The sequence below is a fragment of the Tenebrio molitor genome, chromosome 9, assembly GCF_963966145.1.
Source record: "Tenebrio molitor chromosome 9, icTenMoli1.1, whole genome shotgun sequence".
Classification (NCBI taxonomy): Eukaryota; Metazoa; Arthropoda; class Insecta; order Coleoptera; family Tenebrionidae; genus Tenebrio; species Tenebrio molitor.
In genome coordinates, this window is record NC_091054.1 from 2,463,327 (window position 1) to 2,489,610 (window position 26,284).

The 26,284-nt window shown below is 40.5% G+C and overlaps 6 protein-coding genes, 1 long non-coding RNA gene and 2 other non-coding genes across 14 annotated transcripts in view; 1 reads left to right on the plus strand and 8 right to left on the minus strand.

Annotated features, from left to right (window-relative positions):
- On the plus strand, nucleotides 1-19,394 carry Adsl (adenylosuccinate lyase). Its single transcript, XM_069059768.1, has 4 exons — nucleotides 1-159; nucleotides 215-398; nucleotides 11,385-11,680; nucleotides 18,340-19,394. Exons 2-4 carry the CDS (start codon nucleotides 240-242, stop codon nucleotides 19,349-19,351), a joined length of 1,467 nt encoding a protein of 488 aa, XP_068915869.1. The 5' UTR covers nucleotides 1-159; nucleotides 215-239; the 3' UTR covers nucleotides 19,352-19,394.
- Nucleotides 1,010-1,680, minus strand: LOC138139480 (uncharacterized). Its single transcript, XM_069059769.1, has 2 exons — nucleotides 1,493-1,680; nucleotides 1,010-1,444 (listed from the first exon to the last, which is right to left on the minus strand). The coding sequence occupies exons 1-2, from the start codon at nucleotides 1,676-1,678 to the stop codon at nucleotides 1,058-1,060; spliced, it is 573 nt and encodes a 190-aa protein (XP_068915870.1). The 5' UTR covers nucleotides 1,679-1,680; the 3' UTR covers nucleotides 1,010-1,057.
- LOC138139477 (uncharacterized) lies at nucleotides 1,807-5,643 on the minus strand. Of its 5 annotated transcripts, XM_069059766.1 has the most exons (8): nucleotides 5,226-5,643; nucleotides 4,855-5,174; nucleotides 4,373-4,806; nucleotides 3,341-4,318; nucleotides 3,023-3,293; nucleotides 2,395-2,972; nucleotides 2,183-2,346; nucleotides 1,807-2,130 (listed from the first exon to the last, which is right to left on the minus strand). In XM_069059766.1, the coding sequence occupies exons 1-8, from the start codon at nucleotides 5,304-5,306 to the stop codon at nucleotides 1,936-1,938; spliced, it is 3,021 nt and encodes a 1,006-aa protein (XP_068915867.1). In that variant the 5' UTR covers nucleotides 5,307-5,643; the 3' UTR covers nucleotides 1,807-1,935. The 5 variants fall into 5 exon arrangements, 4 of the variants coding, with proteins under 4 accessions (XP_068915867.1, XP_068915866.1, XP_068915865.1 ...); XM_069059765.1 differs by having other exon boundaries at nucleotides 2,395-2,969; nucleotides 3,341-4,806; XM_069059764.1 differs by having other exon boundaries at nucleotides 3,341-4,806.
- On the minus strand, nucleotides 5,788-7,710 carry LOC138139481 (uncharacterized). Its single transcript, XM_069059770.1, has 3 exons — nucleotides 7,479-7,710; nucleotides 6,073-6,483; nucleotides 5,788-6,019 (listed from the first exon to the last, which is right to left on the minus strand). Exons 1-2 carry the CDS (start codon nucleotides 7,587-7,589, stop codon nucleotides 6,100-6,102), a joined length of 495 nt encoding a protein of 164 aa, XP_068915871.1. The 5' UTR covers nucleotides 7,590-7,710; the 3' UTR covers nucleotides 5,788-6,019; nucleotides 6,073-6,099.
- Nucleotides 9,406-11,248, minus strand: Ssk (smooth septate junction protein snakeskin). Its single transcript, XM_069059771.1, has 4 exons — nucleotides 11,089-11,248; nucleotides 10,172-10,368; nucleotides 9,992-10,121; nucleotides 9,406-9,940 (listed from the first exon to the last, which is right to left on the minus strand). The coding sequence occupies exons 1-4, from the start codon at nucleotides 11,137-11,139 to the stop codon at nucleotides 9,842-9,844; spliced, it is 477 nt and encodes a 158-aa protein (XP_068915872.1). The 5' UTR covers nucleotides 11,140-11,248; the 3' UTR covers nucleotides 9,406-9,841.
- On the minus strand, nucleotides 15,986-17,010 carry LOC138139483 (uncharacterized). Its single transcript, XR_011162307.1, has 2 exons — nucleotides 16,412-17,010; nucleotides 15,986-16,360 (listed from the first exon to the last, which is right to left on the minus strand). It is a non-coding gene; the product is annotated as an uncharacterized lncRNA (long non-coding RNA).
- Nucleotides 19,385-26,284, minus strand: part of LOC138139476 (uncharacterized) — an 18,306-nt gene continuing 11,406 nt past the window's right edge. Inside the window, exons 5-8 of one of the 2 annotated variants that reach the window (XM_069059763.1) lie at nucleotides 26,016-26,280; nucleotides 24,852-25,196; nucleotides 24,691-24,792; nucleotides 19,385-24,324 (exon numbers count right to left, since the gene is read on the minus strand). In XM_069059763.1, coding sequence (XP_068915864.1) covers nucleotides 19,634-24,324; nucleotides 24,691-24,792; nucleotides 24,852-25,196; nucleotides 26,016-26,280 — 5,403 coding nt within the window. In that variant the 3' untranslated portion in view covers nucleotides 19,385-19,633. Of the gene's footprint in view, nucleotides 24,793-24,851; nucleotides 25,197-26,015; nucleotides 26,281-26,284 lie in introns of both variants that reach the window. The other variant, XM_069059762.1, reaches the window with a different exon arrangement.
- Nucleotides 25,230-25,301, minus strand: TRNAG-UCC (transfer RNA glycine (anticodon UCC)). Its single transcript has one exon. It is a non-coding gene; the product is annotated as a tRNA-Gly (tRNA).
- On the minus strand, nucleotides 25,532-25,603 carry TRNAG-UCC (transfer RNA glycine (anticodon UCC)). The gene has a single exon. It is a non-coding gene; the product is annotated as a tRNA-Gly (tRNA).

Genomic DNA, 26,284 nt, shown 5'->3' on the forward strand with positions numbered 1-26,284 from the left:
TTGCGCCGTTGGGGGTTGTTATCAGGCGAAAATACCAGATAAACGACCCCAAAGGTTTCTTAGTGATGACCTGATATAAGTCACGTGTTGCGCAAGAATTGTGCGTATCATGCTACTCGATCCTTTAAAGCTAGAGATAATATAATTGTTTGCGTAAACGTATGAAACAACGCGTGTTAATTGTATCCAAGACTAACAACGTCGTATTTTGCAGCAAACCCGTGAAAATTGCTATAAACATGTCCTGTGAACTGGTTGACTACAACAACCCCTACTGCAACTACCGCTCGCCCCTCAGCACCAGGTATGCCAGCAAGGAGATGCAGTACAATTTTAGCGACCAGAAGAAGTTCTCCACGTGGAGGCGACTTTGGATCAACTTGGCCAAAGCTGAGAAGGTCAGTATGCTAAAGTTATTCAGCTATTCGAAAGTGAGGTTATGTGAAGATATCTTAGGTTAGGTGAAGTTAATTTGGCCAGTTCTGCGGTACAGAGCTGCCGTGGCGGTGGTTAAGTAGCACAGACATGATTATCAAGTTTGGTTTTAAGGTTAAAACGTATTTAGAGTGATTTAACTGAAATGTTAGATGTTACCAACTTCACTTCGAGTGCTGTTATTTTATTTGGTTATAATTTTCCAAGCAATTCGTAAAATGACAAAATGATCTCTTGTGATTAGATCAGAAATTATAATTTTGCCAAAATCAGTTTGAAAGTCTATCAAATTACATATTAAAAAGTAGCCTTGTGTGTATTATTGGTTGCCTATGCGCTCGAACCTATTTACAAAAAATAATTCAATATACAGGGTAGGTGTTTTACGAGTGATAATGAGCCCGACGGAATTGAAAATGCACTGACAGTGCAAACCTGGATATTATCCCCGTCCATAATCCATATCCAGCTTTGTTTTGCAAGTGTATTGTGGGTTGCATTTTCAATTCCGTCGGGTTCATTATTACTCGTGAAATACCTTGTATAAGTTTTGTAGGAATGAATTAGGTTGATATTCGTTATTTTATTCTTTATTTGTAAATTATATATGGTACAATAGGTGTTAACAAATGTTTCCATCAAATCCAAAGTCGACTGCCTTTCGTATGTTGAAATATAAATCTAGGCCGTATAGTAGAGAGCTTAGATAGCTCAGTAGAGCTTGAAAGAGGAGAAGATTTTTGGATTTTGGATGTTGTGACACTCTCATACTACCCCAAATAGTGATAGTAACAGTGGCAGTTATAAAAAAAAGAATCAAACCAATCGACAGGAATATCCTGATTAAAACTTCAGGCATGACTTGACCCAGCATATAACTTATTATAATCACAGCAGTGATGATAATGTAACTACCAAACACAACATTAGGAAAACAGACAGATTTTACGGAATCGGGAATAATTTTTAGTTCGAAGCCGTAGAGCGCGGCGCAGATGGTGCAGTTTAACTGAAAATAGGGTGTTAATTAGGGTGTGAAACATTTATGTCGTCTTACCAACTCGGCTATTTTGAGAAGAAAGTCTTTGTTGTAGAAATTATACGTTGATATCGACGATTCGGCGATGTTAGCAGCCATGTTAATATCAGATTCCACACTAAAAAACCTCAGTAGTGCTTTTGTGTGCGACCTGTTTACTTGATCATCTTCTCCCGTTGATTGAGTAATTGTTTCATCAGCCATTGCGTCTACCGGTAGAGTTGGAACTGAGTATTTTAAGAGAATTCGGAAATATTTATCTTGTTAGCACCTCCATGAACTGTTTATTTATGAAAGCTAGAAATGTGGGTGATGTTCATTCACAAACTAGGTTTTAAATTGGTCGCAAGTATATATTTTTGCAATCATTACAGTATAACTAAACTTATTTCGATCACTGAATACGTTTTAAAAGTGTCAACTTATATGTATAGGTACTTAAAAAAATAAAATTGTCGGAACTATTTGTCGTAGTTGTCCGCGGATCCCGGTAAATTCAAGTTCATTCTTTGAATGTCAACAGCCCTGATCATCCTCGTTTCACTAGTTTGCACTTCATCCGTTTCAATCGATTTGGACTTGTTAATCGAACACGTCTTGTCTCCGCAAACGTAACATTTATCGCACGAAGCGGACGTGACTTGTTCGGGAGTGTGCTGCAAAAATAGATTTTACTACGGAACCGACCCGAAAGTAGGATGCTTCTACATCACTCGATGTTGGTTGCGAGCTGGAGACATCTGACGGAGTTTCCGCCCCGTTGCCCTGTTCCCCCCAAATCGACGACGGATCCGTTTCGCACTCGCATTCTGAAATCGTTTGGAGGGGCGGCGACAGCTTATCTCCGGGCTCGAAAAGCTCTTGCTGCAAAACTAAAACTTATTCACATTTAAACTTCTTCGTGGCTGACGCCTACTCACCACCTTGGTCCTCTCTCTTCAGACAGGAGCAGCAAGGGCAGTCTTTCTTGCCGCAGGGTGTTTGCGGGGTGCAAGTGGGTTCGACTTTCACGGGTTGTCTTGGAGACGCGTCTTGGTAGTAAGGGCAGTTGGGGGCGCAAGCGCCACTCTGGTCGACGGATTTCGGTTGCGAAGTTGTTTGGGATTGCACGTAATACTGGCAACTGGAGCTGTTACAAGGGACGTTTTGCGTGACAGATGAAGTGTAGGGACATTTGGGATCACCACAAACGCCGGGTGAAGTGTAGGGACATTTAGGGTCTCCACAAACGGCGCTCGAAGTTGTGGCGGGGGGTTCTTTCGCTGGGGTGCCGTAAGGACAGACGGGGTCGCCGCAAGGAGCGTTGGATGGTGTCTCTGTCAATTTTTGTGGTTGTGACTCTTTCGGCTGGATGTAGAAGGGGCAACTGGCGGCGCAGACGGTTCCGTGTACTGTTGTGGCCGTCTGGTAGTGTACTTTACCACAATGGCAAGGTTTCTGCACGTACTGATGGTACACCACTGAGGGAGTCTGCTGCTGGTACTGATAACTCACGCTACTGCAACAAACTCACTTAACATTCACACCTCAACACCAGTCAGTACTTACTTAGGCGCTTCCGCGCTTTTGACATTTCGTGTCACCGGTTCTCTACTGTCCGGACTTCCAGGAGCACTCAAAGACTTCTGGCTCCTCGATTTTGGCACCATTCTCGTAGATATGGCAACAGTTCTGGAACTGACCGCCATCTCGAACGGTTTTCCCTCTTTTGAGGGATTTCTTGGCGGCGGCGATCTGGACATCACCGGTTTCTGCATCTTCCTCGGCGATTCTACTTCTTTCTTGTACCGTGGACTCCGATCGACGCATGCGCACGAGTCTACAAAACTGGATGTACTGGTGGACCACCCTTTGTTAGTAACTCACCGTCAGAGCTGTCGTACATCGGCGACTTGTTCAATTTCCTCACGGTTATGTATTCGCGTTCCTTTCGCGGACTGGGTCTGGAGGAGAAAGTTTTTGTAGTTTCTGCGGTTTTTCTCTCTTCGGTGGCAGAAATAATCTGTAGACCGTCGGCCGTGTACATTTCTCCTCCGGGGCCTTCGTAGGTGATTTCACCTGTCACGGATCGTGACTCGTTGAGTGGTGCTCCATCTGGAAGGTACAGTCTGCCGTCGGCCCCTCTTCGTATCTTGCTGCATCTCTTCGGGCACAATTGTGAATCCGGACCTGTATCAGGTCTTTCCGTTTCAATGGTTTTGGTGAGCTCGGTGGTCCGAAATATTTCCGATCTCTGGGTCGTCGGTGGAGTGCATCTTTTTTGAGGTTGTGGCGTCACTGCTTTCCTTCGACAATCCACCGGACACATCTGGAGTGGTGGATTTGACATCTGGAGTGGTGGATTTGTTGTCACTTTTATTATTTCGACAGGTTGTAAATCTTTTCTGAGCAATTCACCGTTTGGGGTCTCGTACAATGTCTCCCCAGAAGCTGTTGTGGTAACAGTGACTGGAGTACCATCCGGTAGAACTATCCTGCCACGGGCATCTCTTTGCACCACGCTTCCTCTGGTTTGATTTGGGGAACACCTACAAGGATCTCCTGGTCTAGGTGCATCCTCGTACAAACGTATTTCCGATCTGGATGTATTTCGACCACTTGGTGCATCGTACGAATAGAAGACACCATCAGAACCTTCGAAGACGTTAGGAGCGTTTTCAGTGCGTACTTCGTACAGAGGTGCCCCTTCTGGCGTAACCAGTTTCCTATCTGGTCTTCCGTAGACTCGATTCACCTTCTTCCCGTCGTACGTGTACACTTCTTGTAGATCCGAAGCTCCGGCCAATTCGTTACTGGGAATTCGTCCATAAGTCACCCCATCAGGTTCTTGGTAGATGGTCTGACCTGATTCACTTTGCAATTCCATAAGGGACGTACCATTTTCCGTATACATCTTACCATCAGAATCTCTGTAGATTCGATTTGTCGAGTACCCTTTTGCCATCCTGCTATCCGTCGTACTCACTCTTCTTCGATTGGGTTGTGCTGATCTGTACTGTGGATCGGGGCTCGGTAAAGGCATAGCGTCTCTCGACATCGGAAAGGTACCACCGTACGAGGTGGTAGTTCGCTGTTTGGGAATTATAGCAGAACTGGTACGCTGTATGGTGCGTTCCTCTTCTATTTCTTCTACTGTTCTGTTCCCTTCGCGAACCGAGCGTGCCACTTCGTAGCGTTTCTCAATGGTCACTTCCGTCGACTCTGCTTCGGGCACTACCATCACACTCTCTGGATCTCCTGCGCGTTGCACGCAGTAGCATTGTTCCGGTCTCTGCTCGTAGATCACTTGAGCAGGCTTCGGATGCACTACACTTTTTCTTCTTTGGAACGCTCTGAAATTTTACCTAAGTTATCACGTTCACCAACTCTCGGGTACTCACTTCAAGACAAGGAATGCATCCAGAAGAAACACAATAGCAGTTATTGCGTTGAATACAATGGCGATGATCAGAAGGATTTGCAGACCGGTCGCTATCAAGAGACCAACGCACAAGAAGAAGAAGAGCGCTGCTGTGATCGCGAATAATGTCCAAGTGTTCCAATAGATCGGATTCCTAAATGTATTCGATATTATGTCTATGATTGTAATTGCAGTGAAAGCTCCAGCTGTAACGACCAGTATAACTTTGAACACCAAGTGCATGAAGGGCATGCTAACGGTTAAATAAACTGCCAGTGCAAGGCATATGATACACAGGAGCTGGAATGTCTTGGTTACTTTCTGGTACTTTTTTCCTGATTTTGTACTTACTGCTTCTAGCCATCGAACGGGGTTTACAGCGTAGGGTACTGGTGCGTACCCTTCGTAAGCGTATCGAAAGAATTTGCGCATTTTTAAGCACTTACTGATACTTTTCCGACACTGATACGCTTTGACATTGACATTGGTTTTAAAGGATCAACACGCAAACAGAAAGTAGCTTGCTCTGACAACTGCAACGCTTTTGATGCATTTTTAAAATTCTATCGCTTTGGGAGTTTGCAACAGAAGGTTCAAAGAAAAATAAAATACTTTATTGGCATTAATTATTATATACAGTAAATTACTTTGAAATTTACAAATGGACGGATTTCGATAATTGCAATGACGAAGAATGTACAACTGTTGAACAACATCTAAAAATAATAGACTAAAATTAGAAGAAAAAATTGAAAACACTTGATTTATAAGTCCTGTCGTCTTTTATAAGTGAAGAAGGCTTCCACAATAAAGACGACAACATTTGAAAAAGCGAAACTGACGGAGATCGTCATCATAGTCAGCAGATAGAGCTTCGGGTGGAACACGCCTCTGGTCAGTTTTTTTCGGTCAATTAACAGCAGAATTCCCGTTATTAAGAACAGTCCGGCACCATTCAAGGCGAAAAGCACTACAGTCAGACACGGAATCCTGTCGCCTATCAGTCTGCTGATCAAGAGAAGGGTGTTGATCAAAATGAACCCGATGTAAGCGGTGTACATGATCCCGACATGGTGCAGGTGCTCCCCCAACTCTATTTCGTAAGCTGGCTCGTATATGAATCCCATGCACGCCGCACAAATTAACTGCAAAAAAGAAAACTTCTTAAGCTGAACGTGAAGTATTTAGAAACGTTTACCTAATAGTAAAGATAATGATAGAACAATTAGAAGTCTTCTTGGGTCCGAAATGTAAAAACTGCGTCAACTGTGAATACGGCCGCATTAAGAAAAGCAAAAGTTACCGACACCAGTAACATGGAGAGGTAGGAAGTTGTCGGAGAACCGTAGCGTTTCATGTAAGCTGATCTGTCAACTATCAAGAGGACGCCAGTCGTGAGGAAGAGACCTGCCGCGCTGATCGAGAACAGTGCAGATGTCCTGAAGGGGATCGTTTCTCCTAAATAGTAACTCAGCAGAAAAGTTAGGATGATGAGAATGTAACCGGTGTAGGCCGTGTACATGATGCCTACGTGGTGGAGCTCGCTTTTACCAGTGCCCATGATTTTGAGGGCGTCAAAGGCTGTGCCAATGCAAACTATACACAGGAGCTGAAAGAATAGTTATTGTGACCACGAGAAGTACACTCACGTGACTGGAATTAAAGTAATTTTGATATCAACAAATTAAAGAACGTCCCAAATGTACAATTTTGAAACTATAGCATGTCCTTCCAACAGAAATGAACAATCAAAGTAAAAATAAACAAAAAGCAAATTGCTGATTCTTTCTTTTGCAGTCTTCCAAAATATTGTTTCTGTTTGTTGAAACCAAAATTACATTGTTGATATTGAAGTATCGAAATTCAGCCATTCATGGGCATAAATCAGTTTTTGATAATATGTACTGTTTTCTCAATTTCGTTGTAGGTCGTAAAATTTTATTGCATATTATGAGTTATTGATTAACGAGCACAATGGTTGGGTTTGAGTTGGCATTGGAGAGTCGATTGAGAACGCACCACTCGTGTAAAAGCGTAGATTTAAACAGCTGATCCGTGATCTTTCATTCGTATGGTGCATTCACAATCGACTCTTCAACGCCAACTGCGGGGAGAAATTTAAAAAAATACCCGTTATAATACAACTCTGCTTAAAATATTCCCTGCTAGTGGTAAACTACGATTTATAAGCCCCGCAAGATCTTTAACTTAAAGTACCATAAAATTTTACGACCTACAACCAAATTGAGAAAACAGTATATCCAAATAAAAATGTAAAAATGGCGATCACATCATTGCGCGGAAACGAAAATGGACGGCAAACAAAAATTATTGGAAAATGTTTCTTTCAAAAAATTAAAATCGATCTGTCCGAGCTTTTTTCGAAAAACTCAACAGGGAAGAAAATATTTCCATTATTCCAAACTTCTGCTGTGTGATCTTCGTTGTCTTTGATTTTGAAGGTAATACTTGGTGAAATTTGTTCCCGAGGGAACCACTGTCACTTAGAAGTTTGTTAAAAGGAGCTCACGAAGTTCAATGGCATTATCAAAAGCAGCAAATTTCTGCTGAATATTTTGTTATTTAAAATCATTCCTCACGTACCAGTTCTAATATTTTTGTTCCGATTTGCCAGTGCTTCTGAAATTTTAGTTTGAGACTCTTCGGCTGTTCCTTCGTGTCCTCCTCTTTATTGTTCTCCACCTCAGCCGACATCGTAATTTTTCTGGGCACGTCGTAATAAGACTCACGATTATCCACTTTGACCACTCTTATCGAACAGTTTTAACAAAATTTTAGGTGCGTATCGCGCGACTTCTTCAACACGACTGGAGACAATGAATGAGACAGTTGCTTTAGTAATAGTTTAATTGACATTAACCCCTAACGCACTTAATTGGTTACCTACACCCACGCCTCGTGCTTGTTTGTTTTTATAAATGATTTGGGTGCGAAGGTGACGCATCGTCGCGTTTCACAAAATTTACATTTCGACAATGTACGATATATTGAACAAATGATTTTAATCAGCTGTCGATAATTACAACCATTATTTTTTCACTGCGCGTATAAAGTCGATGAGCATGATGACTCCGCTGGCTATCATAAGAGCTGCAAGAAGTATGATGACGAAGTTTCCGTCGTACATGATCGCCAAAACCAGGGCGATTATCCCGGCGATTAAATTGAGGCAGCATCCAGTGATCACAAACAACGTTTCGAAGAGGTAGTCGGTATCGTCGGTAATGTAGATAATTACAAGGATTCCCATTATGATTACGTAACCTCCTGTAGCGACAAGCATAGTGGCGTAGTAGTAGTGCACCCTCGCCAAACCTCCCGCATCGGCAAATTTTGTTGTTGCAGCGGCCCAAAATACCACAGCAACTATGCACAATATCTGGAAGCAAAGTTTTTGAGTACTTGGTCGATGGTCGAGTGGTTGGATCTACCAGGACGATCACTTTCAGGTAGAAAGCCTTATCCGAAAATATTTCTTTCACACTTTTCATTTTGGTCGATTTGAAAGCTGCTTAAGGGCAATTATCAGTAAACTTGTCTTCCTAATATCAAAAGTGACAAACTTGACATTAAGTTGGCCAACAAATACGAGATAATTATTTTATTGTCAGATTTGTTTTGCAAGATTTTGTTTTAATCAACAGTTCCTTGCACAGGATGTGCCTATAAAATCGTCAATTTGATGTGGGTTACTAAGAAACGACATTTAAGGATCTTGTTTTTTCAAAAACACATGTTGTCTTTTAATCTCGGAATATTTTTAATTCTCTTATTTACAACAGTGGGTCATAAAAAACTGGGCATATGCTAGTTCTGTCAATATTGACCTATCCTGTCCATTAGTATGTTGTTGCCCTCGTCATAATCGTGGGAAATTTTAGTTTGTCCATTAAAGAATGTAATATAGAACACGATAGCTACAGTTGACTGTAAAATTTATTGTTTCACTTGGAGTACAAAATCTATACCCATTGCGACTGCAGCAATAATCATAAGAGTCGCTACTAAGAAAGCTCCCCAGTTTCCATCGTACTGAATGTCGTAAATCAGTTCTATTATACCCCCTATTAAATTGAGTAAACATCCACAACCAAGAAACCACAATTCGAAACTCCGTTTGGTTTCACTAGCGACGTAGACAGTGATGAAGACCAGCAGTATCAGAACGTAAGTTGCTGTCGCTATTACAACCCATTCGTAGTAACTTCCCACACCGAAGCCACCGTAAGACACTAATCCGCAGGCCCAAAATATGACAGCGAAAATCAACAGAATCTACGAAAAAGTTGTTGGGGATTTTGTAAAAAGGCTGACACACTTACCAGCGCGATCAATTTTAAAAGGAAATTTATGTTTTTGAAGAGGTCACCAATACTCTGACCCATCTTGAGATTTTTTTGAGGAGAATTAAGAGATGTGCAAATTTTCTGTCAAAAACGACATAACATGACAAGTCGTGACCGCCTATTTGGCAAAAATTAGAAGCTGGGATCAGAATGAAAAAGGTAAATGTAAAAAAAATTTTTGCTAAAATTTATTAGAAATGTTAACAGTAATAGGTATATTTGTATAGATTAGATATTTTTCTTATTCAATAGTTTCGACGAAATTTTGTACGAGTCTGCGCAAGGGCAAGACTAACATTACTATTGGATTAACTGGATACCTACCTTAATAAATACGAATCAATAAAAAAAAACTATAATAAATTGGTTGAACACAAACTTATACCTAAGTTAATGACAATTTAAAATCGGATTTTAGATTATTATGCTCAAATAACTTCGAAAATGTCGTGGTTTAACGTAAGATGTGTTGTACTAAAAATGAATCAAGAGAAATTCAAATTTCCCGGTTGTTTTCGATTCCCACACTTTCCAGGGAAATTCGAATTTCTGCAAGATCCTCCTACGCTTTGTCATTGTGTGTTCACTTTTGTTGGCATTTTACAATTTTGCTTTAATTACAAATACGACAGACAAGACGGTATCGACGAGGTAAGCCGCCCCGCTCAGTATACACAGGGCCCCCATTGCGAGCCCCACCTGAAATCACAGAGTTGGTAAAAGTTTCCAACAAAAAATGCGAAGAGTCACCTCTCGTTCTGACGCTGTTGTTTGGTATTTGTGTTCCAAAAGATAACCGCTCCAGTAGTGCAAAGCTGTGGCACCAACAGCGACCCACAAGAACACCCCAATGATGTTCATCAGAATGTCAGTGAAAGTGCTGAAAGAGATCGTTTAAAACTGGGAAATGTGGACTTTGAAGAAACAAACTTTTTGTGGTCGCCGGAAGCAAAACACAGACTTATGATGGAGACGCTGGTGTAGATAAAGTAGCCGACGAAAATTCCGGAAGCGACGATTTCGGCGTCCGGATTTTTCTCCTCGTTAAGGTTCCATGTTCCGCCCACGCCCAGAAACCCTCCGCTGAAGCCTGTCCTGTACAAGATCAGGATGATCAAGTTGAGCACCTGAAAAGTAGCACGATTCCGGTTAAAAACATGCTATATTTAAACAAAAAGATGTGTGGCAAGTGTCGAAATGTTTACAGTGCAAATAACAGATGTAGTAACAATGGGAGGGCGGAATTAGGTGGGACAATTTGAAAGTGGTGTGGTTTTTATGAATGGAGCGAATGAAATAAGATGAGTGGACCAGGTCCGAGTCAATTGGAGTCAATTAATCATTACTGTTAATAGTAGCTGGCTGTGTGTTTCACAATTAAGGCTGGGCGTTTTATCTTAAATTGGATAAAGTTTACAAATAAGATAAGGAGTTTTATTTAATTGTTAGATCTGTAATATAAAAAAATGGTTGTGTATCACGTATTGACTAATATAATCCAATCCCGTTCAGCCTGAAGAATGTGTTTAGTTACATTGCTTGAGCAAATATGTTTTGGGCAAGGTCTATTGCCATACCCTAATTACAGTACTTAGTCGTTTAGAAGTGACTTAACAACAATACGAACTCGGATCGTGAGTCATCTTGAGCTTGATTGGGTCATTTCCGGTCAATCAAACCATCGCTTTGAATGCACTGCGAAAATCGCCACCGCCAAAAGCAACACCAACACGCCTATCACGCCCTATTTCCACACAAAGAACAAGTGCGCCGTAACGTAGATAAGATTGATATATCGTACAATTGACAAATTGGGGCGTTTTACAACAAAAATAAGGCTCACTTACCAGTTTAAGTATTTTGAGGATCAAAGCCCCAACAGTTTCTATACTCGTCATGTTTGTACACTTTCAACCCTTCTCAATTAACAAAATTAACACTGCCTCCCCGACGAGCTCACGGAATCTGCACCTGTCTCGATCGAAATGAGGTAAAGAGATAACTGTATCGCTGATAAGATAATAAGGTTCGTTGTTTTTACAGTGATGTAAGGAGCGATGATTCAAATCGTTCGGGATTTCAAAATAATTGACTCATGTATTATATTGGATCCGATTAAAAATAAATATGACTTCTCTTGCAGGAATTGGGGTTGGAAATAAGCGATGGGCAAATTGCTGAGATGGAGAACAACGTCAACAATATCAATTTTGAGGATGCCGCCGCCGAAGAGAAGTTGACCAGACATGATGTTATGGCTCATGTGCACGTTTTCGCAAAGCAGTGTCCTGTAGCTGCACCTGTTATACATTTGGGGGCGACGTCGTGCTTTGTCGGGGATAATACTGATTTGATCGTGATCAGGGATGGTTTGGAGTTGCTGTTGCCGAGGGTCGCGAGGGTTATACAGAATTTGGCGCGATTCGCAGAGCACTACAAGTAAGTTTTTTCTGGGGGTCTATGTTAGAACTATAGTGGGGGAGGCGACTCAATGGAGTAATAAATTGGCGTGATTTTCGGGGGATCGTTTCCTGTTGGTTAAAGGAGCGCTGTGAACCATCACGTGAACATCTCCACTGGTTCGCCGCACCAACTATAGTACTATTGCCTTTTGGTAGTCATCGTTCATGACTCATCGTAATAAATTTTCATTATCAATTTGATCCGGAGAGTTCACATATCGAAAGGAGTACCTAAGTACTCATTGTGTTCTCATTTTTCTATTTGCTTTGACAAATATCGGTTCGTCATGTACTTCCATAATTGGTATGCTCTGGCAAATGTTTTTATCGTCCAATGATATCGTCATACAATCAAAATAGCTATTATTTCCGTGCTGATAAACACTCGTTTCCCGAATTGATTAATATTCACAACAAAAAATTCAATAATTTTTGCACAAAGCTGTCTATCTGTGACACGACTTTTAAATTGAAGGGATAAACTAATACATTCATAATGATTAAAAATAATAGTGCACTTCGTGGGACATGGTCTACAATCAATAACGGCCAGATGCTTGAATGCGATAATTCTTGTCAGTGACGTGTTTTCGCAAAACTGTTATTCTTCTAATAAGTTATTTTTGAATTTCATAACTGGTATCCTCCCAAATGCAATATGAGCAATGAAAAAAATAGAGATAAAGGGCGGCTGTGGAAAACGTGATGCATAGCTTCAATCACACTAACAGTGGTAATGAAGAAAGGTTTTGCCGAAACTTTCAACAGTGTTACCCAGAAAATAGCATTTTGGCAGGAATTTTTGTGACAGTTTTCCACAGTCGCCACTTAAGTATATCATATTGTAGTGCTATTTAAGAGAAATCAAAAATTCTACTCTGTTTTCCAAAAATGGTTAATAAAATTTTGAATCGCTTGATTGAGATTTGAAAATCACACATCTTGTTTTAATATGAGGTACAAGAAGAAGATTATTAAGTGAATTTTATGTAGGAAAAGGATATTTGAGGGAAATCTTAAAAAGCCACAAATAAAAAAAAATCAGGATAATAATTTGTTGAATGCTATATTTTATTAATAAATTGTAACTGAATCTCGTAGTTACAATAAAACACTTTAAGAAACCAGATTACAAACTAGTGACATAATTATATGAATGTAACGTATGTTCAAAAAATTTATAGTCAGGCGTCCCAGTGGTTGCTTTTGTTTGAATTAACGATTAACGTGTGACGTTAGCTGTCTCAAATATTTCGTGAAATCGTATCATGTAAAACTAAAAAAAAAACAAGCGAAATATGCAGCAAAACGAAGATGGAATATTCAGTATGTAGAGGTTTTTTTTCATCTATTCCATACGAGTCATTCTGGTAATACAGCCTGTAATCAAAATACACGGAAATATTTAAACACGTAAGTACTGAATAAACCCGCATCAATGGAAAAATGTGCGTTTTTTGAAAAAAGTAAAAACAATAAAGTGTGGACACGCCGCTGTCGTGGTTTCATAGTAGAAATCATAAAAGGAATAGTAAAGGAAAAGCGAACTCTCACTTTTTGTGTGACAAAAAAACGGATCTTCTTATCGGAGGTTCGGTTGGCGTAGGTCAGTTATTAGTTGCAGCTCGACAAACGGTGCATCGTATTAATTAATCGTGTATTTGTTATTAAATCGTTTAAAATGCCAAATTTTTCAAACGTGGAATTAACGGATATGGTGCTCGCCTGCAACGATTGAGAGACAGAGGAAACACAAAACAACGGAAGATCGTGGCAGAGGTTGTTCCCAGCGGATGGTTGAACCAAAAGTACCGCCAACATCTCCGGATTTAAATCCATGTGATTATTTATGGAGGCGGGTCTATAGCCAGCCGATAAATTCGGCAGAAGAACTCACTGAACGAGTCGTGGCAGCTAGTGCCCAAATTCGGGAAGATCGTGAAGTTTTTTCAATGGCTTGTATCAAGGACAATATTTGCAGCATTTACTGTGAATATAGTACGCTAAAAGTAAAAGTGCTTTGTACTCGTACGTTTTTTCTACGCAATTCAGTGTCAGTGTTAAATTTCTTGTGTTGTAATCGTTTTCGTTGCGGCTTTTTTACCATTTCGCTTTCATTTGTTTTTCATTGGCGTCGACCACGGGCCGGAATAAAGTGAATTTTGAATTTTTAAATTCGCAATTCAGCCAGTGCAAATCGCCCTCAAATGTCTCAAAATAATTCCGCCTATTTTGATTACACCCTGTATAAACATTTTTTTTTAGAATTATTTATTTGGAAAAATTTTGCAGAATTTTTGCAGTGTATTTACCTTCCTCAGCGATTTAACCGTCTATAAAATTATTCAAATCGTTGTATTACTCATGAAACACTTGAAATTAATTCTGGGGTGGTGTTATATTTTTCAGTTGTGACTGTTTTTTCTTAAGTAATAAAATTTGTACCGTATCGTCTCGTAATGGCCGCAGATCACAACCCTTTTCAATTAAGAAGCTAATTACATGGACATCATGTGGCAAAATGATAATTTTCCGTTCTTTTTTGGTGTTTCTGATGGAACGAACGAAAGTGAAATTTTTGAATTTTATTAATTTCTAATTTTAATTTGATTGTCTTTTTTCCTTGTCTATGTTACATATTTTGTTTTTTAACATTTTTTCGCCACACGACAAGACTGTCAATCTTAATTCTCACATTTTGACACACTTTTGATTTTTTGATAACGTTGGATTTTATTGTGCAAGACGTGTTACCTCATATACGTCAAACCATTCACTTTCTCTCTTGTCCAATACATTAATCTCAGACTTCCATAATTTGATGAGACTTGTTTTTTATTTGCGACTAAAAACTTGTTTTTTAATTTTTCTTAAGTAAAATATTTTTTCAACTTTCATATTATGTACTTATATGAGGTACATATCAGGTATTATACCTAACATGTTATTATCTATCGCGCGTTCAAATGAAATCCTGGGCATAGTAGGCGTTGGAAAAATTAAACCGTTTAGAACAGTGTAAAGTTTGAATTTCCCGCCGTTTGACACGAATGACATTTGTTTATGTTTAATCAGGACATAATTGAACATGTTTGTTTTCAGTAAAGGGTGCCCTTAGATATTTGCTTCGAGAATGGGAATCGTTAAGTTATTTTATTTTTAATGTAAAACATTGCAAAGACAGATTTTTTTGGCTCTAAATTTTAGGTTAGCTGTCAACATGCTCCAATTAATCTACGCCTTCAAAAAGCACAACAATTGACGGTTTCCAACGCCTTCGCAGTCCAGGATTTCATTTGAACGCGCGATAGTACATTGGGTAGGGGTTGACCTACCTAATTCGTCGAAACGGTCGAAATTCGCATATCACCAGAAAAACTAGTTTCCGCTGTCTGACGCGTGCCAACACCTGCATCTCATCATTCAGAGACGGACTAATTTATATTCGGAAAAACTGAAAAAAATCACAAACAAAACAACTAAGAAGTCAAACTCACAACAGTCACAAATGACCTAAGATTTTATAATTTTACATATGACGTTTCGTTTTGAAATATTCCCCTTGTTGTCAATTCCGTCACTAATTTAGTTAATAATAATGAACTCATTTTAAGTACCAAAAGTTTCTGAACAACAAAAGTGGGAATTTAGTACAGTCTATGCCACGTAGACTAAATGCAGTTATAAATGCAAACGGCGCCACGACCAAATAATGTAATATTCAAATAAAATAATCTAAAAATTGAGACATAACCTGTCTTATAACTTTTGTCAAAATGACAGAAGAAGTCCGTTTAACGATACAAAAACCTATAAAAATTGCTTACTACATATATTTAAATGGTGTACCCGATTTTTTGAATACAAGTGTATAAAAAAAATACAATTATATATGCCATTCACGATGTTTTGGCATAAGGGGAGGCCGTGGAAAAAGTGCATTTAAGTTGGCAGTAAAGCCTGTCTGTTGAATTTGGTTATGGTTTTCTAAATTTGAGGTTATAAACTGCGTCATTGTCTAGTGCATTGTTGTCAGTTTTACTAGTTTGCAATAGAACAATACTCACACATTTTTAATCCAATTTTACAAAACAGGAAACTGACGAACCTACTACAGAATAGTAGGGACCGGGACCGAAAGACGAAGTGGCTCCTGTTAATTTATGCACCACTTAGATAACCCACCTATACAGTGTCTTAACCAACCAGTTAGTAACTTCCCAATGAATTTTTCATTTTAACCAAAACATTCCTAAAACTAGATTGTATAAAATCTTGTACCTACTTATTAAGCCTTACTTTATTCGAATCTTTCTGCAAAATATTTACACACCCATTGTCTATGACAAAAAAGAACAAAACTATTCAACTTCCATAATTTCATTAGTAAATTCTGAATCATTACCTGCATCAAAATCCCAATCAAATTCCGAGTCAGATTCTCCTAATGAAATTATTAAAGGAAGAACGTTTTCAAATGAAAGATTTCACATTAATTTTGCCCAATCTTCCGAAATAAGTTCTTCACAATATCAATCACAGGATCAAGCCATAAATTCACAACTCTATCGCGAAGTTATAATAGGTGTTACAAAAACCCTGTGCCATTTCAATTGGGTCGTTGTTTCTTCCTGCTACATATTTATCTTGTACTCACCTACCATTCAATTTATACACAAAAAAAAAACTTGACTTCATTGTAACTTACTGAAAATATATCCTGCAGTCTAATACAAACACCATCAATACGTTTTAAAGTCGCTTAATTATGATTACGGTAAATTCGGCAACATGTTACGTTCATTTTGATAGGTCCGCATGTCAGGCACTTTAGTGACAGCAGAGATGACAGAAATCAAACATGTATCCAACGTTAAAAAATGAAATCATAGCCTCCCCTTATGCCAAAACATCGTGAATGGTATATACATACCTAACTACTGTAAGACAATTTTAAATAATTCATTATTTACTAAATACTCTAAATACATCTCTGTGTAAAGCGTGCCACAATGATGTCATGACTCTCGCTTCTCTTTGACTCGTTTTTCTAACATTTTTTTTCTCTCGTGATAAGCGAATTTCGACCGTTTCGACGAATCTTATGTCTACCCAATGTATAGTTGTCCGTTTTCTCTAAGGTTATATTGGGGCCCTAAAATTATCCCATTGTGTAAAAGTTGATTTGTCTACAATAGGAAGCATTTTGTGGTTGTAAACAGCAGGCAAACCCGGCTGGTTGTTTCGTTCAGAGTTTTTTGATTTATTGCAGGGGCGCGTAGCTTCTGAAACCCACACAAAAGGGCAGCTTATTCGGAGTAACTACTTTTACGGCCCCAATATAACCTTAGAGAAAACGGACCACTATACTATAATATGCTGTTTTAATAGCATTTAAATGCCAAATAAACAATTTTTTCAACTGTTTTATATCTTGGCAAGGTAGTTAAAGTTTAAATGTTTATTTCATATTCTAATGAAAGCTCAAACGCAAGCATTTGTTAAAAACTTACGGGACGGTACTTCATCTAGATTATTTTAGCCGAGAATGTTTGTAATAACAAAAAAGCTTGGTTTTTATGATCGTTTTAAACTCATGATTTATATTTCCGAAATGAATAATTCAAGATACATTTATTGTGTGACTAATTTGTTTTTTTTTTTTTATCAAATTAAGCCACGTTTAGCATTTTTAGTAAGTGACGTTACATTGACACTTCATTCATAACTCACTTAGTTACAGCCCTGCTTACTAATTAGAAATTACGTATTTAACTATGCAAATTGTAATTAAAATACTACCGGGTGACTTTTAATGATTCAAATTATTTATGTTCAGTTGGCAACACATTTACAATTTTATGTTGGTACACTTGACTGACAAATTCAAAAATGACAGTTCAAAAGACACATTTATCAGGATAGTTTTCAAGTGATTCAGAGATAATAATTTTACCCCGAATTAATGCCACTCAGATTAAATATTTTATTAAACTGATGCTCGCGAAAGAATTGTTGCTAGCTTTTCGTGAAACAATGACAAGCTTGACTAATGTGTGACACTATTACGGGCACAGAGAATTAGTACTCTTGTGAAACTCGCTACTTCCATAAATAGTAGTACTCGTGACACTAGATATTATGCCTTATCTACAACCTACAATGGTTGCTTAATTGTACATGTTTTACAGATAGATATGAGGTTCGTTACCTTCCGATAAAACACATTTGTCAATAAAAATGACCGAGCGCACAAATATTTGGTGAGAGAACAGGTTACAAAGTTTTTATTTGGATATTACTTTACGTGACAAATTGTTCACGTTCTGTTGTCATTTTGTTGTTACGGTGTATCTGTTAAGTTTTTGACATAATCGTGTGGTTACAAATTTTGAAAACTGTTTCCAAACCTAAAAGAAAATTTCACAATTTTGTCACGTGCGAAACAAGTGCGTAGGTGAACTCCGAAGTATGCAGTGGAAAAACAGCTAACATATCAGTAATAAAATTTTCTCGGAAATAAAATTGATAACATTAGTTGTTGTGTTTGTTCTACATTATCACTCACAACCTTGAATTTTTGGCATCATTCCATTCATAAGACCGCATAAAAACCCCTTGTTAACCTCATTACAGAAGTCTTCCCACTTTGGGCTTTACACACCTTCAGCCAGCCCAACTGACCACAGTCGGTAAAAGAGCAACTTTATGGCTGTTCGATTTTCTCCTGGACGAGCGTGCCCTACGCCGAGCCAAAGACGATCTCAGATTCCGCGGTGCAAAAGGCACCACCGGTACGCAAGCCTCATTTTTACAACTGTTCGACGGCGACGGTACCAAAGTCCGAAAACTGGACAAAAGAGTGGCCGAACTGTCAGGATTCGACAAAACATACCCCGTTACCGGCCAGACCTACACCAGAAAAGTCGACTTGGAGATAGTGGGGGTGCTGTCGTCTCTAGGCGCTACCGTTCACAAAATGTGCAGCGACTTGAGACTCCTTGCCAACATGAAAGAAATCGAGGAACCGTTCGAGAAGACTCAAATCGGGAGTAGCGCGATGCCCTACAAGAGGAATCCTATGCGGTCGGAGAGGTGTTGCGCTATAGCCCGCCATCTGATGGCGTTGTACTCAAATGCGGCCAACACGCACTCCGTACAGTGGCTCGAGAGGACTTTGGATGATTCGGCCAATAAGAGACTTACTCTGTCTGAAGCTTTCTTGAGTGCCGACGCTGTGTTGATGGTTCTCGAAAACATCACGCAAGGCTTGGTCGTCTATCCGAAGGTGATCGAACGACGAATCGGACAAGAGCTGCCGTTCATGTCCGCAGAAAACATTATCATGGCGATGGTGAAGAAAGGAGGAGATCGACAGATTTGCCACGAGAAGATCAGAGTGTTGTCGCAACAAGCAGGGGCGCAAGTTAAGGAACACGGCAAGGAAAACGACTTGTTGGACAGAGTCAGAGCAGACTCGTATTTCGAACCGATTTTAGGCGATCTGGACGCCATTTTGGATCCCTCGACGTACATAGGGCGAGCTGCCGAGCAAGTCAGCGATTTCCTAGAAGAAGAAGTGTCTCCAGTTTTAAAATTGTACTCAACGGTACTAAAGGGCTCGAAACAAGTTACCCTGAACATTTAAGACTCAGGGTCATTATTGTGTGAATAAAAAGAATATAATTTTGGATTTTATTTTTTATAAACCTTAAATACAATCTTATGTTACATGGGTGTACAAAAACAAACCACAAGCCATTGTTTTTCAACAAGTGATAACTCAGTTACAAAACTAAAAATTTACAAAACGTAGTTAAACCTATCAAGTATTTTCCAAGGCCCAAGAAGCTGAATTTCGTGATGGGTTGATGCAATAAATAATAGAATGATGGTATAATGCGCAAATAAATAACACTTAAACTTAGAATCAATCGTTGGGGAGAAGAGTGTTTTCGAGACAGGCAGGTCCTTGACTAGGCCAGTTGCAGGCTCCCAAATTGTTGTCGAAAGTGAGGTGCACCGGGCAGTTGAAGATGTGCAAAGTGTACCTGTTCTTGGTGCAATCCCACCTGCAAGCGTAGAACTTGTTACATTGCGTTGGGTGCCTGAAGAGTCCAGCTCTCTGGCAGTCGATCGTTCCTTGCAACTTCTCGTTTCTGCTTCTCAAACCGCCTGGACCGTACCGGTCTAAGTTCCTGCTTGACAAGGCCGCCTTAGCTCTTTCTCTGCTAGCTTGTTCCAGTTTAGTGTCGCTTATTACCGCATTGATGACTTCGCTGTCGCCATCGACGAGATTTCCCACAGGGGTTACAACGTCGTTCACAATTATATTAGCCGCTTCCGTTACAGGAGACTCGTAGAGTACCGTAGATGTCGCTGGACGCACTCTCACGCGCCTTCTAGCGCTGTAAATTGGGGAGGGAGATGGTTCCACGATTTTGGCGGTGGTACTCTTGATGTAAACTTCGGGAGTGGGGGTAATATCGACGGTTCTTTGTGGTTCGTATTGGTAATTTTCCACGACGATACCTTCGTCGCTGTTGTCGACGACGTAACCGTCGTCATCGTCATCGTCAACGACGATTCTCAAAGGCTTCTTCCGGTACCGCACCGAGTTGGAGACGCAAGTACACTGAGCTCCGAGTTTAGCCGAGAGCAGTGGGTGGAAATCGTTGACTTTGACTATTGTCTTGGGTCTAGACACTCTGACAATGTCAACTGGTCTTTGTGTGCGTGCCAAATCGTAATCGTCATCTGCAGGCAAGTAAGTACTAGCCGGAGTCGTCGTGACTCTCACTCTAGACCTAACAGGCAAATATTCGCGTGATGGGGTGATCACTTCTGGTGCACTTGTAGTCACTCTAACTCGCGGTGGTGCTGCGGTTGACACCTCAGGTACCACCACAACAGGAGTACTAGCGGTAGTAACCCTGACTCTACCTCGCGCCGGCAAATACTCGCGTGTAGGTGTCACTATTTCAGAAACCACCGTCGGAGCGCTGGTCGTTACTCTAAGACCGTAATCGCTCACTGGTACTGCTTCGGGTACTATAAATGCTTCAGTTGGGGCACTGGTGGTGACTTGGACTGGCGAATAGTCGCGTGATGGTGCGACGTAATCTTCAACAACACCACCCAAATTCGTATTTTGTTGGTACTGAGTGTCGAAGGAACTGAACGAGTACTTGGCGATTGGTCGGCTGGTTGTAACTTCGCCTCTAGCTGGCAAGTAGTCACGTGTTGGAGTGGTGACTTCGATTGGTGCGACGTAATTTACAGTCTTACCAACATCGTGTATTTGTTGGTACTGATCGTCAAAGGAGTTGAAGGAAAACTTCGCAACAGGTCGACTAGTTGAGACTGTTTCAACAATCGGAACGGATGTAGAATAAGTCACTGGTCGGGCAGTTGAAACTAGTCTACTGTCGTAGTACCTAAACGGTTGTTTATTGGTCACAACGGCGGCGACAGTAGAGGCGAAAGTTGGTTTCGGTGTTGATTGGATGTAGGTGTAATCCACGATTGGGCGAGGGGTTGAACTGACTACTTTCTGGCGCACTCTTGGGGTCTCGCTGATATAGTAAGAAGTACCAGGTGTTTGAGAAATCGGGGCCTGATAGTTCTCCACTACTAGTGGCTTTTCTTCAAATGGTACCGCCGGTCTGTCATAGATATATCCCGAATCAACACTGTACTGTTGTTTGTACTCGTATCTTGGAGTTGTTGAAACAACTTGTTTCTGAAGTACAACCGGGTTCACTTGGAATTGCTGTTTATACTCGTATCTTGGAGTTGTTGAAACAACTTGTTTCTGGAGTACCACCGGATTCACTTCAACATTGTACTGTTGTTTGTACTCGTAGAGTGGAGTTGTTGATACAACGACCGGTTGTACCGGAGCTTGGTAATTTTCAACCACCAAAGGTTGTTTCTGCTCTATCGTAGCCACATTGTTGTACTGTTGAGTGTATTGATAGCTATTTGATTGTCCACCTGTAACGTACGCTTTCTTCGCAACGAATGGTACTTCCTGAACTGGTTGGCGGTTCTCGTAAGAAGTCACGATCTGAGCTGGTCCTTCAGAAAATTGTACCACAGGTTTGGGGTAATCGTAACCAGAAAATTCAACCTTTTTGGGTTGCGCTGTAAAACTGAAACTCGAAATAACAGCGGGTTTCTTCTTTAGAACGACAGGTTTTGGCGTGTATGTCAGAACAGGTTCAGCAACGACGGCGGGTTTAGCAGTAGAAGAACCGGTGTACGAATAACTACTAACTACAGCGGGTTGTTGCGGAATGAAGATCGCAGATTTGGGTGTTGATGCAATGTAAGTAGTTACGGGTTGCTGGACATAAACAGCAGGTCTTACAGTAGATGGTGCTGTGTAGGTGTAACTAGTAACCACAGGTGTTTGTTTTTGGACAACAACGGTTGGTTTTACTGTAGATGGAGCTGTGTAACTGTAACTAGAAACCACAGCAGGTTTTTGTACATAATTTTGTCTGGTAACTGAAGCTGGGGTCTCTTCGAAAGCGATTGCAGGCTTAGGATATGAGTACCCTCCGCGGGTGGCAGTTTGCAAAACATTCTTGTAACTGTAAGTACTAACAGCAGGTGTGACTTGGACAGGTGCCTGATAGCTAAATGTAGAAACAGGTTGACTAGCTATTACAGTTTTCTGTACAGCTGGTTGTTGATACGTAATCACTGAAGGTTTCTCTTCAAAAACAATACTAGGTTTTTGATAGTTGTACCCTTCGCTGTTGCTCGAAATGCTGAAACTTGAAACTATAGCAGGTTGGACTCTTTGTTGAACAACTGGAGCAGGTGTCGACGAGACATAGATTTGTGGCGTTTGTTCAACAACAATAGGTTTCAGAGTTGACGACGGTACGTTGTAAGAAGTGACTTGAAGTTGAGGTTGAATGGTTTCGTGTTTTTGGAAACTTGCAAATGAGATTGCAGGTTGTTGTTTAATAACTGGCTGAACTACAGTCTGGACAGTTGGCTGAACTTGAACTACCGGTTGGACCTGTTCTACTAGGGTTACAGGTTTTACAGTTGAAGGCGCCGAATAAGAGAACCTAGTTACTGCCGCTTGGTTCACAGTTTTTAGTGGTACTTCATTAACAGTAATGGCAGGGTTGGAATTGATAAGATCCAGATTTTGGTAACTAAAACTACCACCAGTTGTTTTCACGGGTGTTTCTTCAAACCTAACAGCTGGTTTGGGATAGTCATAACCAACGAAACTCTCTTGTTTCTGGAGGTTGTAAGTTGATACGGCTGGTTGAATATTGACTTTTTCAAATACCACTGGAGCTTGAGTTGTCGACACAACAACAGGTTTCTGATACGTAGTTACAACTGGTTGGAAATGTTGTTGATGCGTAGTTACAACTGGTTGAATATTAATCTTCTCTTGTACGATTGGAGTCGGAGTTGTTGATACAAAAACAGGTTTTTGGTAAGTGGTGACAACTGGTTGAACATTGCTCACGTGCTGTTGATATGTAGTGACAACTGGTTGAATATTAATCTTCTCTTCAACAAATGGGACTTGAGTTGTTGAGACAACAACTGGTTTTTGATATGTTGTTACAACTGGTTTTTGATATGTGGTTACAACTGGTTGCACGTTAGTAACGTGATGCTGAACAAATGAAGTGGAAACTGGTTTTTGGTATGTAGTAACTGGTTGGACGTTAACTCTTTCAACAGTCAAGGGAGTTTGAGTTGTGGAAACTACTACAGGTTGTTGGTACCCGGTTACAACAGGTTGGACGCTGGCTAGATTTTGTTGCACGTAGGCGGTACCCGTTGTCAAGGTTGACCTGGCTGGTTCTTCTATGAAGGATACAGTTGGTTTAGGGTAATGGTAACCATCATTTGTAACTATAGTCGATGGTGTTGATGACACTAAATTCACAAAACCTTGTGAAAAGTTAGCAAATCCGGAACTACCCCGCGAAGAAGCAAGATTATTGTGGACCTTGTATTGCAACTCAGGGACATTTGCAACAACTCCACCCTTGAAACTCTGGAATCCTGTGGCAACTTTCAAGGCGGGAACTGGAACCGAAGTTACTATCGGTATCGAAGAAACTGTAGATACGGAAATTGGTGAAGCTGTCACATGAGCTACAGTATTAGTATCTTCTCCATAATTGGTGACGTCTATGGCGCTGTTGGCAACTCCAACAGCCGAGTATCCACCTCCAACAATATTAATATTGCCGTTGGTACCACTGGATCCAGAGTTTCCGTGATATTCCACTGTCGACTTGGCAGAATCGTATCCAGAGACTTCAGCTCCTTGCGCGAGATTGTCGTTGACAAATACAGCTCCAGCTGGTTGGTGGTATTGCAAAACTCCTTGTTGGGAGTTTTCTGCAAGTCCATTGACCAAGTGAGCATTACTGGTACCGATGTAACCCTGGGCTAATTTATTGTCGATACCATGAATCAAATGAACACCAGCTGTACCACCGTAGCTTTGCGTCGATTTGGCACCACCTACAGCAGTACCAATGAGAGTTGCGCCTCCATTGACCACGTGAAGGTTCGTATCATACGCTTGTCCGGACTGAGTACCAACAATTGCAGCACCAGAAGTACCTGTTTGATAATTCAGGTTAGTACCGTGATCTACATAATTTGTTTGTAAATCTGAAGCGACGGTTCCTTGATAAAGTCCTGTGTTTAACAAGGAAGCATCTCTGTTTAAGGTGTAGCCTAACTCAGAGTTAACGTTAACCCCATGAATAGAGCTTTTTTGTGAATTGACACCATAACCATCCCCATGGTATGCTGTATTTAGTACTGAGTCTTGTCCTTGAGTGTAACCCAATCCCGAACCGTGAGTTTGTTGCAATCTTACACCAAAACCACCACCGTGATGTGCTGCATTGAGTACAGCTTCTTGTCCTTGACTATCGAGATGTCCTGACCCGTAAATTTGTTCGTTTGTAAAGCGGACATTACCGTCATTTGCAGTGGCGTAACCAAGTCCAGAAACAATACCAGTTCCGAGCAAACCGGCATTTTGTAAAGATTGTGTCGCTTTAAGAGATAACTGACCAGTACCTGCAACGTTACCAAATATGACGGTTCGCAGTGTGACCAATTTGAAAATAATAACTTACCAGCAACATAATTTTGTCCTTGAGAAACAAGACCGACATTGCTATAAATCTTAGCTTCTGGTTGTTGCAAAGGACCATGGAGACCACCAAGTGATGTTACACCAAGTACTCCTAAACCGTCGTACTGATCTAGAGCAATCGATCCTGCGCCGCCGTAAACTGTATGTGAAGCAACGGCGTAACCACTGGCGCATTTGGGTACCAACCAAGGCCATTCGCAAAGTAGTCTTGACTCGTCGTAAACTAAACCGAAGGGACATCTGAACTCGTAAGCTGATAATGGTGACTTTCCGTGATCCAAGCAAGCAAAGAACCACCGACAGTTCTCGGGATCCGCGTAATAACCTGGAAATATTAGGAGTGAGTAAAAAGTAAAGATGCGATGGCCGAGAATCGAACTCGGATCAACTGCTTGGAAGGCAACTATGCTGACCATTACACCACCATCGCATGTAGTCATGGTACGATAATCTCTATCTTGCAAACGCGGAAGAATCAATGATTAAAAACTATCAAGGTATCTCGGATATGGGAGTGGTACCTACTATAGGAGCTAGATTTGAAAGAGTAAGCTCAGAAACGATCAAAAACAAAGACAACTAGGTACTATATTGATAACTGCACCAACATGGTAGCTTTGATCGAGTCTTTCAAAAATACAAAAAGCAAAAAGTGATTGATGCGATGGCCGAGAATCGAACTCGGATCAACTGCTTGGAAGGCAACTATGCTGACCATTACACCACCATCGCACATTGAGCACTTTCTTAAGCGAATCTTTTTAATTGGAAACCAATTAACTGTAAGTGGGTTAAGTTATTTGTAACAGTTAAAATACTGTAAGGAGAATAAATGATAGTCACAAGGTGCTGTAATTTGTTACAGTAAGTACACAAAAAGGTCGTGTTGAAAGTGGTACCACCAAAGAGAATACCATCTAAAAGATCTTGAAAAATAGTTAAATGATTTAGCAAATTGAAACCACTGAAGTGTATACGTTTCTGACTCAGGAAACTTTCCGCGAAGAAATGAAAAAACAAAAAGAAAAGCATAATCTCTCATTTCTAAACATGTTACTAGCATTTACATAATGGGAATTCCCAGAGACAAATAAGAAGCTTGACCCGACGCAAATTATAAAAAACTATCTCGATATCCTCTCACCTGGTTCATGCGGACAAACGAATCTCTCCCGTGGTACTGGTGCAATTTCGCTACTTCCTGAACAGGGCGAGCCATGCGACAGACTTCCGGGCCAAACGCAGACCTCAACAGTACTATCAAAAGCCAACCCTGCAGGACAGTCGAATTCGAAAACGCTAAATTCGTCAGACAATTGGTCGAACTTGACGCAACGGTAGAACCGGCCGCAGGAACGTGGATGGACGAAATATCCTTGTCTAGAGCACTCGAATTCAGTTCTCGTATCCTGC

Excerpts from the sequence above, each read along its gene's own strand:
- LOC138139477 (XM_069059764.1), bottom strand. The coding sequence starts at position 5,306 with ATGCGCAAATTCTTTCGATACGCTTACGAAGGGTACGCACCAGTACCC. Across the intron at positions 5,175-5,225 it reads CCGTTCGATGGCTAGAAGCA|CTCCTGTGTATCATATGCCT; the intron begins GTAAGTACAAAA and ends AAGACATTCCAG. Across the intron at positions 3,294-3,340 it reads GATGTACGACAGCTCTGACG|ACTCGTGCGCATGCGTCGAT; the intron begins GTGAGTTACTAA and ends CCAGTTTTGTAG.
- Ssk (XM_069059771.1), bottom strand. The coding sequence starts at position 11,139 with ATGACGAGTATAGAAACTGTTGGGGCTTTGATCCTCAAAATACTTAAA. Across the intron at positions 10,122-10,171 it reads GCTTCCGGCGACCACAAAAA|CACTTTCACTGACATTCTGA; the intron begins GTTTGTTTCTTC and ends GATCTCTTTCAG. Across the intron at positions 9,941-9,991 it reads CAACAGCGTCAGAACGAGAG|GTGGGGCTCGCAATGGGGGC; the intron begins GTGACTCTTCGC and ends CTGTGATTTCAG.
- LOC138139481 (XM_069059770.1), bottom strand. The coding sequence starts at position 7,589 with ATGTCGGCTGAGGTGGAGAACAATAAAGAGGAGGACACGAAGGAACAG. Across the intron at positions 6,484-7,478 it reads GAACAAAAATATTAGAACTG|CTCCTGTGTATAGTTTGCAT; the intron begins GTACGTGAGGAA and ends CTATTCTTTCAG.
- LOC138139480 (XM_069059769.1), bottom strand. The coding sequence starts at position 1,678 with ATGGCTGATGAAACAATTACTCAATCAACGGGAGAAGATGATCAAGTA. Across the intron at positions 1,445-1,492 it reads TTCTCAAAATAGCCGAGTTG|TTAAACTGCACCATCTGCGC; the intron begins GTAAGACGACAT and ends CCCTATTTTCAG.
- Adsl (XM_069059768.1), top strand. The coding sequence starts at position 240 with ATGTCCTGTGAACTGGTTGACTACAACAACCCCTACTGCAACTACCGC. Across the intron at positions 399-11,384 it reads ACTTGGCCAAAGCTGAGAAG|GAATTGGGGTTGGAAATAAG; the intron begins GTCAGTATGCTA and ends CTTCTCTTGCAG. Across the intron at positions 11,681-18,339 it reads CGATTCGCAGAGCACTACAA|AAGTCTTCCCACTTTGGGCT; the intron begins GTAAGTTTTTTC and ends ACCTCATTACAG.